This window comes from Carassius carassius, chromosome 26, assembly GCF_963082965.1.
Source record: "Carassius carassius chromosome 26, fCarCar2.1, whole genome shotgun sequence".
Taxonomy (NCBI): Eukaryota; Metazoa; Chordata; class Actinopteri; order Cypriniformes; family Cyprinidae; genus Carassius; species Carassius carassius.
In genome coordinates this window covers 8,303,090-8,317,793 of record NC_081780.1, presented here as the reverse complement: position 1 = coordinate 8,317,793, position 14,704 = coordinate 8,303,090, and the positions used below count along the sequence as shown (strand labels likewise).

At 41.2% G+C, this 14,704-nt stretch overlaps 1 protein-coding gene across 1 annotated transcript in view; it reads left to right on the top strand.

Annotated features, from left to right (window-relative positions):
* LOC132105695 (high mobility group protein HMGI-C-like) overlaps positions 1-14,564 on the top strand; it is a 34,650-nt gene extending 20,086 nt beyond the window's left edge. The window contains exons 4-5 of the mRNA XM_059510999.1: positions 7,727-7,759; positions 11,023-14,564. Of these exons, the coding sequence (XP_059366982.1) occupies positions 7,727-7,759; positions 11,023-11,061 (72 nt within the window). The 3' untranslated portion in view covers positions 11,062-14,564. The remainder of the gene's footprint in view (positions 1-7,726; positions 7,760-11,022) is intronic.
* Positions 14,565-14,704: the final 140 nt, after the last annotated feature.

Here is a 14,704-nt window from a genome sequence, read left to right as displayed (position 1 = left end):
AGCAGCCGCGCGAAGCCCTCACCTTATAGGATTTTTAGAAAGAACGCAGAGTACTAGCGTGCGAGCTTACTACAGTGTGGATTTCAGAAAGTGTGCAAAGACTTCACGTGCACACTTACCATAACATGGATTTACAAATACTGTTCTAAGGAGGGGCTCTCGTGGCATTCTGATAGAGCAGCTCGTAAATGGAATGGCCCGGGAGCAGAGCAATTGGAGGAAGGAATGTACAAATGAAGCCTCGGCCACGTCTGTACCATGGCGTCCAGCCCCAATGGAGCTGGATGAGTCAGAGGAAGCCAGAGGGGATAGTGTGATGCTCTCTCGAGCCGCAAAACCGATCCACCCAAGTCTGGCCAACCTCTCCAACTCAACTTCAACACCTTGGTGCAAAGACGCCATTCCCCGAGCCTCAGCCCCTGCCTCAGCAGAATGTATGCTCTCACACCGCGTCTCAAAAACAGTATGTAGTACTGGAGCGCTCTGTTGAAAAAAATGAGAATTCAGTCTCCTATGAGAGGAGGGCTCCGAGCTGAGAGTAGCACGCTCATAGGCGACCCTTTTCCTTTGGAAAAGGGGGGGGGGCTGCTAAACTACCACTATATGTGGGAGTTCACCTACAGAGAGGCCTAGAGAGGCCTACTACCTGTTACCAGATAACCACCTTAAGTGGAAACTGAAAGTAATCTGGAACTCAACTCCAGGGAGGCCTGGTGAGGCCTACTACCTGACAACCACAAAACATGGGAGCTCGCTTACAGAGAGGCCTGGAGGGGCCTACTACCTGAAAAACCATGCTATTTAGTGGAAACCGACAGTATGTGGGAGCTAAACCTCCAGGGAGGCCTGGTGAGGCCTACTACCTGACAACCACAGTATGTGGGAGCTCAGCTTCAGAGAGGCCTTGTGAAGCTTACTACCTGATTACCACAATATGTGGGAGTTCACCTACAGAGAGGCCTAGAGAGGCCTACTACCTGTTACCAGATAACCACCTTAAGTGGAAACTGAAAGTAATTTGGAACTCAACTCCAGGGAGGCCTGGTGAGGCCTGGTGAGGCCTACTAGCTGATAACCACAGTATGTCCACACAACCCCTCATGTTGAGGGAAGCGATGCTTGAGGTGTATAACAAATACACACCGGTTGAATGAAGCCCATGGAACCCAGGGCTAATCATCTTAAGAAAGGGAACGAAGCGGAGCGCGTAACCCCTACCGTACAGGATTTCAGAAAGTGCGCAAAATCTTGCGTGCACACTTACCACTTACGTGGATTTCAGAAAGTGCGCAGAGTCTTGCGTGCTCACTTACCCCTTACGTGGATTTCAGACAGTACCCAAAGTGTTCACGTGCACACTGACCACCATGTGGTTTTGAGAAAGTACACAGGCTTAGCGTGTGTACAGAAAGGTTCCTAAGCATCGCAGAGGCGCTCGATCGCACGGGAGAAGCAGGCTCCAACCCTCAAGCGAGGGGAGCATCACCTGAGGCAGTACATACAGAAGACTTCCGTAACTACCACTTCCCCGGATGCGCCAAGCGGCCAGGCAGCCCCTCAGGGTGACCTGGCCGGACATCCATGAAATTCCTTGCAGTGCTTTGCCAGTTCTGACGACCAGCCAGGCTCCTCGGGAGGGGTTGTGGGATGGACAACCGCAGAGCGTTTGCCTCCCACACACGGTCTCACTCCGCGGTGGGTGTCGCAGAAACCATACGGCGCGGCCGCCTGCCGAAAGCCTGTGATCTTGGCCACCTAATACCAGAACACGAGGCCGGAACTGAGCACTGTAAAGGAAACTCACAGAGTTTGTTAGTAGACATATAACCACCAGCAACATAACACCCATAAGCAGATAAAGAAAGGGTTACATACTCACCCACCCTCCTGTACTGGAGTCCCGCTTACGGGGCGCCCCCTTTTGGTCCGGACCGTCAGTAAGGTGGTTACTATGAATATAGGACCAACCAGAAACATCATAGGTCCAGGATAGGAGACTGTTATGTGAGAAACTTTCCACCTAACCTCGATCAGGTGGAGAGCTGGTGGCTCTTCGTGACCAGCGATTCCTGAGATGGGCCAGGACCCCTTTGTTGTTCGGGCTCGGACCTGGACCTTCGTAGAATGAAGGATTTAAAGGCAGCTGAGCGTGCCCTTGCCTCCCTGAACTTTTCGACCACCATCTCGACGGAGGTACCAAAAAGCTCAGAAGGCGAGACCGGAGCATCAAGAAGAAACCCCCTTTCTTCCCTCCCGATGTCTGCCAGGTTCACCCACAGATGTCTCTCCGTTACCACAATGGCCGCCATAGACCTACCCATGGCGGAGGCGGCCTGCTTGGTAGCCCGGAGAGAGGTCTGTGGTGCGGCGCAGCTCGGCTACCTGGTCAGCTGAAAGGCCCTCGCCTGTATCCAGGTCCTTCAGCAGGTCAGCCTGGTAAGCCTGAAGCACTACTATTGTATGCAGCGAAGCCACAGCCTGACCTGCTGCTGCCTATGATTTACCATTTAAACGGGATGTATACAGGAGGGGCTTAGATGGCAAAGAGGGAGATTTAAGAGAGGATGTTTCCCCCACAGAGAGATAAGCGTCTCTTCTACAGGGGGCATCCTTTCATAGCCGTTTTCGTGCATTCCCTCGATATTAGCATAACTTGTATGCTGAAACCGATGGATGCGAGAGGAAAACGGCCTCTTTCATTCCTTTTCGACTTCCGCATGTAAGTCAGGCAAGAATGGAGGGCTCACCTGGGCTGGAGGGCTATGGTCAGACAAATAACGCTCATCGAGGCGACCTCGCGACGTTACCTTTCTGGCACACTTCCATGGCAAGTCTAATTTTGCCGTGGCGCGATCCATAACCTCTAACAGCTCCCCATACGCAGGGCAGGAGGATTGAGAAGGCTCAGCCTCAGCTTCTTCGCCACTCTCAGACGTCTCCTGCTCTTTCTGGGTAGAACCCAGCAGAGCACTAACTTCAGTATCAGAAAGGGTTAATGACAACGCATCTACCTCCTGAAGTTCACTCTCGTTTGCCGCCGGAGAATGTGAAAGGAAAAATCCCTCTCTACACTCCTCAGCGAGATCCACCTGTGATACCCACGAACTCATTTTCCTCCGTGCCTTGGCAACGGTGGGACCTGAGCCACGGGGACCAGATGGCTGTCCCTCTTTCCTCGAAAAGAGAGACAAACGAGAGCGGAGCTTTTTCAAGAGACGCAAAGACTGTGTGTGTCATCAGGTGTCAAATAACGCTGACATGGATGCACACACTGTTTAAACGCCTTGCTAGTGAATGCCATGATAACAATGATAGATCGCTCTTACTGTTTTGGTCGTTTCTCAGATGCATGCTTCAAACAAAACAGTCAATGAAGACGAAGAAGATAAGTGACGGGTCCTATGGGCGCGTATTTATAGTCGCGCTGGTAGTGACGTCAGAGGCTGTCGCCGGCCAACGCGTTGGCGTTTTTCAAAGTATGCTTCAGACACGGGTCACGACGAGGTGTTCCCCATAGTGTCCCCTCAGAGGAAGCAGTTAAAAATTCCCTTGACAGGGAACGATTTCCATTTAGCTTTAATTTATTTCTCTTTAGTTTTAGTAATTTTAGTATATATATTTTAGTTGGTTGCAATGCAACATTTCTCATTTTCTCTTTTATCTTTTTAGTTTTATTTAACACTGGTTAGGCAGAACTGAAAGCATGAAATTTGTACTGATAGCTTGTGAAATAAGTAAAAAAATAAAAATAAATCCTAAAACCTGCAAGGGGTGGGATATGTGTAGAATTTTATAAATTGAGCTCAAATTCTGCGATTTTGAAACCCTTCATCTTGCAGATTCATTTTCTCATTTGTTCCACAAAGAGTTTTGTTAAAGAAGATAAAAAAGCAAAATAGGAATAAAAATGGATGGTCTTCCAACGTGAGATTCTCCCTCATACTAAGACATCAAATGGAAAGGGATTGCTAATATAGATGTCCTCCATTTTTTGTAAATAGGATGAAGATTCAAAGATCCCAGGAACAATGATTGCGAGAGAGACATAAATATCTCCAGTGCAGTTTCTTGTAAGAGGAGGGAGGGGTTCCCCACAGTGTAAAGCTTTTAGTAAATGACTCTTGGCACAGAGAATGGTTTTGGTAAGGCATGCCAGCTCCTGAGAGCAGGAGTCTTCCACTAGCTTGGCTTTGCTCTGCCCCGGCACGTTCTGTTCTGGAGCTGCTGAGACGTGCAGCTGCGCGTTCCCAGCTTTTTGCCCCCAGGTACCTGTGCCAGAGGCTGACTTACAACCATTACATAATCTCTTTGTGTAACTGGCCCAAAGACCTCTTTGCATACTTGAAGAATGAAGCATCTCCAAAACCATGTCTATCAAACATACTTTCCAATGATCAATAGTTTTTAAAGATCCTCCCTCCATTGAAAGCAGGTTGAGAGACCATGGCAGCAAAAAAACATTTCTACAACAGTATGAATCACCTTTTAATACAGAATATGTACTTGAACTTTATTTAAAGCCCAGATTTGCTGGAGTATTTAATAAGAAGCGTTGGCATGCCATTTTCTTACTAGGCCACAAGAACCATAACGGTACACCCACGCAATCTTCTGGAAAAATATCAGGCCTGTCTCTTCGTTTTTGGAGAACACATTGACTAATTGTGTCGTCAAGGTTAGAACAACTTTAAAAGAGGCCGCCAGTCCAGACAGGATTTAACTGAATGTTGAAGATGTTGCTTATCTTATTATTTTAACTTCTTAAGAAAAACAAATGTTTCGTACTGAGAAGGGAGGAATTGTACCTCAAGTAGTCCTTAGCAAGATGTAGTACTATCTATTTAAAGACACATAAAGGTATAGGTCAGCCTTTTTCACATCTTCACGTCGTTCCAAACCTGTATGACTTTTTTTTTAAACACAAAAGGTGAAAAATATCGTTTTGTGTGAAAAAAATGAATGATGCCACATTCTTTTCTACCGCTTTGACATTGTTTTTTTTTATTTTGAGATACTGTTCGTCAGTGTTATCATTCCTGAACATGGTGGGTGTCTCCGTTTTCCTCCGTTTTCCTTGTTTCAAGGCATGCATAACACTGTAGGCTGGAAAATAATTCACAGTAGTACTTGTTTCCAATGTGGCGGGTTGTGGCAAGCAGTGAACTTCGAGGCCAGTTGGCAGTGTATTGCTAAGAGCTTGGAAACTCACTCTAACTGGCAAATTACTCTTTAATCTGTCACTTCAGTGAGAAAAAGCTTGAGATTCTTTCAACATCTCCTTTTAAGTTGTTTTTAGCTTCTCGTAAAAGTGCGTTTCTTTAACCAGTACGCAAATCAACCTGTATATTTATGTAATTGGTAATCAAAGCTATAAAAACAAAAGACATTGAGGGGATATGTCATCCCACAATATCCAAATTTGTGTGGTCAGCTGGAATGTATTGCAGTGGTTGACTCTTAATTGATTATATTTGATATGTAGTTAAGTCTTTGGTTTTAATTGCTATTGGACAATTATGGTCATTGTTAATCACGCCAACTGCAACGTAGCCTCACGTTTTTGTGCTGCATGCTAAATGTGACTCACAACTTGAAATAATATTTGAGCAGTTGCTCTGTTCTCATGTTGGCATGAAAATTTAATGGCCTTAACAACCTTTCAGAGTGCAGTTTCTGTTCACTTATAAACACAAGCCTTTACATTGGAAGCTGACCTGCTGAAAGCGAAGCTGTTAAAATGTAACTGCAAATGGCTCACATTTTTACAGCCTTTATATTTGCCCACAGGATTTTATTCAAAACATGTATGTAAAAAGGTCCAGTGGTCACTAATTACATTTTCACATCACGTTTCACAACATTTAACTCAATGCACAACAAAAAACAATGTTCTCACAGGATAATTAGCTTCTCACACCAGTTAATTTCCCTTTTGTCACTGAGCATGACTTCCTACATTAAAAACCAGATCTATTTAACAATGAAGTTTACAGAGCTGTGAGATGGAAGAGAAATGTGTCACCTTATGCATGAACAGTGATGAACTTGGTCGATTCACGAGAGCTTTTGCAATTACTTCATTGCCTCTTTCATTCCTCTAATTTTTTGTTTAATTCAGCTGTCCACAGATATCCGGGACCTGATGGCTAAATGTATCTCCAAATGATAACCCCAAATTTACCAGTGGGACACAAATAGTGTCTGAGAGCTTTTTCCATGTCATTTGATAGTCTATATCCGACAGAGTGATACCTTCCCCTTATTTGGTCCTAACTGCATACAGTATATAAAAATAAAGATTATATATATATATATATATATATATATATATATATATAATAAAAAAATGTTATAATTAATCATATGTTTATATATACCAAGTGTACTCAGTGTATGAAATGTGCAATTTTTATTTGAGTAAAAGTTAAGGTTTTTTTTTTTTTTTTTTTTTTGCTCTGGCACTCTAGATTCAGAATAACAGCACAGGAAAAATATCAGAATTACTTTTTTCTTATGGAGAGCAGTATTGCTGACACTGATTGTTTGTATTGATTTGTAGTGAAAAAGCAGATCTGTGGAGAGCTTTCTGAAGATGGGTGAAATCTGTGTTGGGTTTCCTCTTGGTCTTCAGCTTCACCTTATCTTTTTAGGCGCATACTGTACATCTTGCTCTGTTAGTGCATACCATTCACAGCACAAGGAGGTCACAAGAGCTTCGGGGTCATTCAGTTTGCAGAAATGATTTGGCATGTCAGCTACTAATGACTTCAAAGAGCAAGCACGGTTTTGTGAAAGACAAGGCTGTGGTTTCTCTTTTGTTCTAAGGGGCAGAAGGGCAAGAGGGGTCTGGGTTTCTGATGTGCAGGGTGACTAGTTCAGTGCTAACAAGAAAATGGGTTCTTTCTATGGGGCTCTTTTGTTTTTGCTTCTTTTGTGCATGTACAGTAGCATTAGTGATGTAACCTACAGTGTAGCTTTGACATCCTGGGTCATCTGTTAGTTGTAAAATGCACATGGCATCTTTTATTTCATGTGTTTGTAAATAGGTGCAATCAGGAAGGTGTTGGAATTCTCCTCCTCCTCATGTCTAAAAGTATATTTGTGTTCCGTCCATCCCATTTGGAATGTGTGCATCATTTTCCCAATTTCCCTTTATCGCCAGCTGCATTCTTCGCCTGCTTCCATCCGGTGTTGACATTTACTGTGTTACAGCCTGATAGCATTCCAGGGAGAGCTGGCACAAAACACACCAGCTGCTCCCAACAATCCCAAATGGTGTGAGTGTGTGTACTCTATCGGCAGTGGCTGGCTTTGGTTCCAAACACTGGACACTCTCAGGGTTTTATTTTTGCCTGCCTCTCAGAGCAGCAGAGGACTCCTCAGCTGTCAAGCTCTGGTCTTAGAAGCACTTCCTGCGGGGTGGCAGCGCTTAGGGTTTATGATGTAATGCAAGTAGGGCACAATCTGGGCATTGTATACCATGCTATTGCCACTGTGGAGGCACTGCTGTGTACAGCCCTGTATGTGCAGTGCACACGTGTCCTCATATTCCTATGTTTTTTTAGGGATTTCTGATTGTCTTAATTTAAATTTGATTTAAAAATACAGCTGCATGTAAAATTGCATGCAATTAAAAATGTTTATATATGTATTTATTTATTGATTGATTATTATATAGATTATTTATTGTGTTCAGATGATAACTGTTTCTCTTTTCATTTTTCAGCCACAGCAAGTGGTCCAGGAAAAGCCCGCTCAGGTATGTCAAAAGCAAACTTTGCACTACATATAATTAATACTGCAGATGGAAATGTGTATGTGTGTATATATATATATATATATGTATATGTATGTATGTATGTATGTATGTATGTATGTATGTATGTATGTATGAATGAATGAATGAATGAATGAATGAATGAATGAATGATACTGAAGGACCAGTTGGCTAGAAGGGCATGGCAGCTTGCAGAAACAGATTGAGGATGATTGTGTGAGGAAGAGGATTTGCAGTTTGGGTTTACAAAGTCCTCAAAAACCCAAAGTGAGTGGAAGGGGGGCATAATTCTGGTTTGATGAAAGACCTGCTTGGTTAAGGCTAATGTAAATCCTATAACATTATGTGTGGAATCCCAGTCTTTTATTTTTTTTCTCGTACCCTCACAGATGGATATGCAATCTGGCAGACAGGATTAGTTTTGAAGAGTTGCCCCTTTTTTTACTCTCTTGTCAAAATTCCTTCAGCGTATTAACAATGGAGTCGACTCTATAGTCTCTGTGCACAGTGCTACTTCAATGTGCTCCTGAAGTAAGACAGCAGCCTGCAGACCTATATGCTGGCTGAATATGACAAAAATTATGAAAATACATTAAAGGGGTGTTTTTTTTTTTCTTTTCTAGGCTTGATTGTGTTTATGGGGTCCAGTCTAACATGTGTTCATGCTTCATAAAAAAAAAAACAACAACAAAAAAAAAACATAATTTTTCACATAATTTACCTTTATTCCACACTGATCTGTCCCTTCTCTGACAAATGTCTTGATTTATTTCCTGTTATTATGAAGCCTCTCCCTCAGAAATATGCGATGAGCTGAGATTGGTCAGCTGGCTCAGTGTGTTGTGATTGGCTAAACCGCCTTGAGCGCGTCTGACTCTGAACATCCCGCCCCTCAAGCTCTGAATGTGCTCCGGTTGTTTTGTTAACAATGACGTCCTCTATATTGCTTATCAATATTATATTGCTTATCACGATTTTTACGTGCACCCCTAGTTTTTTCACTTCTATAAAGCAGCAAAACATGGCCTCGCCCTGGGGGCGTGGTTTATCTGGGTTCATGACATAACGGACCTGGGAAGAAGCTCGTTGTAGTCCCTTACCAGCGGTTCTTGTAGGCATTAAACTGCCAGAATTTTAAAAGACGATATCTAGGTTTACACTGAACTTTCAACGCTGCAACTTTGCAGATATTGTTTATGCGCAAACAGCAACATTACACACTGACCAATGTTAAAAAAGTGAAATCCTCTTTAAAATGCATTAAAAACACATGAAAATAAAAAAAAGATACAAATACTGGCTACATAAAATATCTAAATGAAATATTCATAAATACAATTTTTGTCATCAGAACTATTCACTATTAACAAATGATTTGTTTGACGTTTTCAAACTTGGCCTGAAAATGGCATAAATGTAATTCACCCCAAAATTGTCATCATTTCCTCACCCTCAAGTTGTTCCAAGCCTGTATGGGATTTTTTCGGCTGATGAATACAAAAGAAGGTATTTTGAAGAATGTTAGAAACTAAATATTTGACACCAGCCATTGACTGTTGAAAAAATTCTATGGAAGTCAATGGCTACCGTCAACTGTTGGGTTACCAACATTCTTCAAAATATTTCCGCAAAAGAAAAAAATGCTCATACAGGTTTGGAACAACTTGAGGGTGAGTAAATGATGACATAATTTTCCCTTTAATGGTGATGTTTGTTGTATGTTGTTTCAATAGAGTGAAAAGACCCTAATAAGAAAAAAACACAATGACTTGAGATACAATTCCTCTCCCACACAATCTTCGACACATTTACTAGGACTCTGCTCACCTCCTCTTGTTCGCTGGTGCGGACCAGTTTACGGTGTGAATGCATAACTGAGGCCTGATTTGTTGCTATGTGAGAACGCACAGACCCTGATGGCTTTGCGCCGCACTAGAAGGCCTAGCACATACACACACTCACACACATACACACACACACACACACACACACACACACACACAGGTATCTATACGTAGTCTGAGATGCTATCTCTGAACTGGAAGGCAGAGCTAGGAACACCATCTCGATTAATTATATGCAATGAAATTCTCTTGGAGGACAAATGTTTTTAGCCACTGCGTCACTGTTTTTTAAGCATCTCACCAAACACTAAGTTTAAACTTTTAGTTATTTTTGAAAACGTGTCTGAAGACCACTGTTCCATCTAGCTATGCTGAACTTATCTTTTCTAAAAGCCCCCTAAGACATGCATCTGATGGGGATCATGTGAACCTGAGACTAGCCTTAAAAAAAATCAAAAGGCAAAAGTTTGCATATGTGATTGTTTTGATATTTGATATGTCGAGCTTTCATAGCTTATATAGCATGATGTAGGAGAATATGGAGCTCATACTTGAGGAAAAAAAATATCTGCAACTATACTTACATGATCAACAAATTAGATGAAATTCTGATAGCATGTAAATCAAAGAGATTTTATTGCAGTATGGCAGACTTTGGTTTTAATTATGGGGGCAAAACATTTTTTTTCTCCAGGAACAGAATTTCATCAAAGTTTTAGTGTTTTTCGAGTGCTATAACTGTGCCTTTAAATTGCTCTCGGAATGAAAGAACAAGTGATGATGCATGAGGATGTCATTTAATCATTTTGATTTTTTTTATTTTATTTAATGTTTAGAACAAACCTATGCAAAAAACGTATGCCCCCCTCCATCTCCATTCTTTCACTCACCCATGTCACACATGGTAGCGCTTAGCTGGTCCTTTACAGCTGAAGTGTCTGCCGCACTAATGAATGGAGTTTGGCTCATATAATGCAGACAGGCTTTTGCCACGGCCTTTCCCCTGAATGGGAGCAACACAGCGACTTGGGAAAGGAAGAGGGTTATAAATTGTGTCAGTTAGCCTCCCCAAATAAAATGAAGCCATGTGGAAAATGAAATCCATTTCATTCTGACGAGTGCCCAAAGCCAAGCGTCTCCCCAGCCCCCATTCACCGCCTTCCTCTTGTTTCATTGGTGGTCATCTCGGCAGCAGCTGTGGGACGTTCGCTGTCTGAGCTCATGAAAAAGAACATTTGTAACCAAAACAATAGTAAAAAAAATATATATATAAATGCTAATAACTGTGCTATTTCAGTCCGTCTTACTGCTGTCAGTATAATGTTTTTATGCACAGCCGTGGTTTGCTTTGCAGCCGTATTTTTGTGGTGACTGATGGGCGATCACTGTTGTGTTTTGCAGGAAGAAGAAGAGGAGGAGGCGGAGCAAGAAGAGGACTAAGCAACCACAGGATTTGACCTCTACCTCATCCAGCTGTCAGCTCTCTCCAAGGGAAAAGACTGCCTTGACCACTCATTATTGCCTTCCCACTTTCGTTTGATCATTTTCGTTTGTTTATTTTCATTTTTCCTCATTGGTTTATTTGGGTTTGGTTTCGTTTTGTGATCAACACACACAACACCTCAGAGCGTAACCCGAAAAAAAAGACGCAAATGCAAACAAACATCTTGCAGATGACAATTGGAGTCGCATTGCTGTTTCCACTTCCCACAAAACTGCTGTAAGCACAAAGGTGCAGGGGTTAAACACACAATATGTGCTGCAGTGGTTCTTTGCACCACACACATACACACACACACACACACTCTCTCTCTCTCTCTCTCTCTCTCTCTCTCTCTCTTGTTGACTGATTTTCCAGGCTACATTGGTGAAGAAGAAGGTGAAACAGTCTGGTTTTGTCATTCAGCATGTGGTGCTTCATGTATCTGGGTGGAGCTTTAAATGGACACACCCATTCACACAAGAACCCAAGTACCGACCCACCAAAGACCATTTTCCCTTCTCTGTCCACTTAATTGACAGTGAGCTTTAAAAGTATTTGCCTTAAAACTGCAAACAAAGCCTATTAGTTACTATAACTGATTTTGCAAGTGGATACCTAAAAATGAATATTCTGCCATTATTTACCCAGCCAAAACCCCTTTGTTTCTACTGTAGAACACAAAAGATGACATTCTGAAGAATTTCTAAGCAGGTCTTTTCTGTAAAATGAAGTGAATGGTGACCACGGTTGTTGAGAAAGTATTTCAGCTTAAATTTCAATTTATTTCACACCCAAAGCTGCCATATGGTTTGAAATAGTGTACCTTTTAAAGTGCTTTTTGGAGCCCTTGGTCACCATTCACTTTCATAATGTGGAAAGGAGCAACTTGAACATTCTTCAAAACATCTGTTTTTTGTGTTTTAAAGAAGTAAGTTAGTTTGGAGCATGTTAATAATGTCAGAATGTTTATTTTCGGTTAAATTATCCCTTTACTGTCGTACCCATGTCCCTTGTGTCCTTGGTGGTGATTTCTTTTCCAAACTGATAACCGTGAACATTAAATGTCTCGTTGGGACACTGTTTTCAGCATTACTGCAGAACGGTCATTCTACTGTACATATCTTCGCGACTTCAGCTTTGCTTAATTAACATACATGTACATAATTGTGTTTTTATTTTCTTGTATGACATAGCTTTAAGAACATAATTTTTTGACAAATTCAATGAAAGGGAAATCTATCAACTCAGTCAAGACCTAAACCTCAAGAAACACCCAAACCACAGGAACAAAACCACACTATACCTCAGTACACACAGAAATACCTGAATCACAGTAACAGCGTCAAATGGTATTTGGCGAATCCTAATGTATGCCAGCGCTGTCACCAATGCAATGTCTTCTCACAGTTTCAAAGCTACCTCTGATTTCTTCAACCAGCAAACCAGCTCAAAAAGACACGCGCTGCTATAGAGTTCTCATTACAAAGCAGGAGATGGCAGCGAGTGCCAACATTGAAAACAAACCTTGTCGTAAGGGCAGGCGAACACTCTGCAAAAGGTTTTTTTTTTGTTTTTGTGAGAGAGTCGGGCAGGTAATTGAATTCTGAGGTCTGTTGGTAGTCATATATAGAACTAATCATGCAGCTAAGGGAAAACAAGTACTGTGTTTGTTCTAGTTCATTTTCTTTTTTTCACATTAGCATATATCTGACATTTGTAACTAGACACTCTGTCTCTGCAGCTGGGATGTCTGTTTTACATTTTTAACTTGAATATATATTTTGTACTGATTACTCAATGGTTTCTAAGGATCCAGTGCTTGTATGACACTAAATGATATTGTTGCGAATTAATTTTTCTTTTCCTTCTCTGTTTTTCTTCCTCTCCACTGTTGCTCTGAATTTGTAGTTTTAGTTAATATGTGCTATTTAGATATGTACCTTAAAAAAAAAACAAGAAAAAAATGGATAAAAATGGACTAATAATCAGCTGACAAATACCTACCTCCAGTCTTGAAAACGGAACGATTTTTTTTTTTTGCCTAGTTTCTTTCAGTACGAATGTACTGAAAAAGACTTTAGGACTGCACAAGATCCTGTTTTACAAAGTTTTAAATTACAAATTTGCTTCATTTTAATTCAGCTTGGGGAGAAGACGGCTAAGAAAGTAATTACACACACAAATACACATCACATAAAAAAACAAAAGAAACTTGAAACGTTCTTTCAGGTTTGAAAAAATATGTTCGGGTTTTGTATACTGCATATATGAATATGTTTTTGAAAATTAGTAGATATTGAGATATACTTGATTAGCATTTTTTTGTGTACTTTACACAAATGTGATTTTCTTTTCTTTTTTTCAGATGTATATGTAGTGCTTATGTAGTGAAAGAATACACATTTTCAGCCTGTCACCATGAAAACCTTACGAAAAGTTAGCATGGTAATCTCAACTGGGCCTGAGGTAGAGCCTCAGAGGAAGCTAATGGAACTGTTGGCATGCCCCTTGAACTTACAATGGCATGTAATGGACCGTCTTTATATGCGGCAGCTTGGCTTTTGCCACAAACCAACATTGAACGTTGCTCAAACACTGTAATGCTACTACCTAAATGGTTACAGTTCTTGTAAAAGTGTCAGTTTTTGAATCGGACAGCTTCTTTACTCTCCTACGAGTTCAACAGATGAAACAGTTGCTTGCTTAAGTGGATGGATGGCGGGTCTCGGCTCGACCTCAGCGGTTTTAATGCTTTTTGTGAGACATGCGCATAATGGGCGCTGAGGCGCACCGCTTTCAGCCCTCCTGAAACTTGGCATTGTGTTCATATACTTCCTTTGTTGGTTTGAATGTGTATCCACAGGAGCCACTGTTCATGTGCTTTCAGCTCTGGGTGTCTTAATGAAGAGGAAGTTGTATTTTCATGAGAACAGGTTCTAGTACAATCGAATACACTTTTCTACCTCCAAGAGGGCCTCCTGTTACCTCATTTTTCAAACTTACTATCTGCTTAAATTCAGGTGCCTGAGTCCAGAGAGAACGGCGTAAAGTTTAAAATTTATATATAAATATATATATTCATAGTTTTATTTTTGTGTGTTTTGGGGGGATTTTTTATATGACTGTACCTCTCTGTCTCTCAGTCACAGGTTAGGTAAGACTGGACAATTTGACATGTTTTTTAAACGCTGTCTTACATTTATGCAATGTTTTGTAGTTTCTGCAGCTGTGGAGATGGAAAAATATCACTAGGTGGTTACTCTCGGCTTTCTTCACTTGATATAACTTGTTTTCTAACAATTATGGCTGTTTCACTTAGTATTTTTGGCTGTTTGTGATTTCACTTAAAATTGCTTGCTTGTTTAAAAAAAAAGGACAAAAAAGAAAACGTATTAGAAAAAAATGTCCTCTTTATACGTATCCACCTCTTTATTTAGCACAATAAAAAAGGTGCCTGTGACCATTGTTGTGTACGAAGTCAATATTACCACTGCATGCTTTATCTACAAATGTTCTTTGTGCCATTTTTACATTTATTTATATCCACAGAGACATATATTGCATTTAAGGTACTTTTCACTTCACAAAGCCCCATTCACA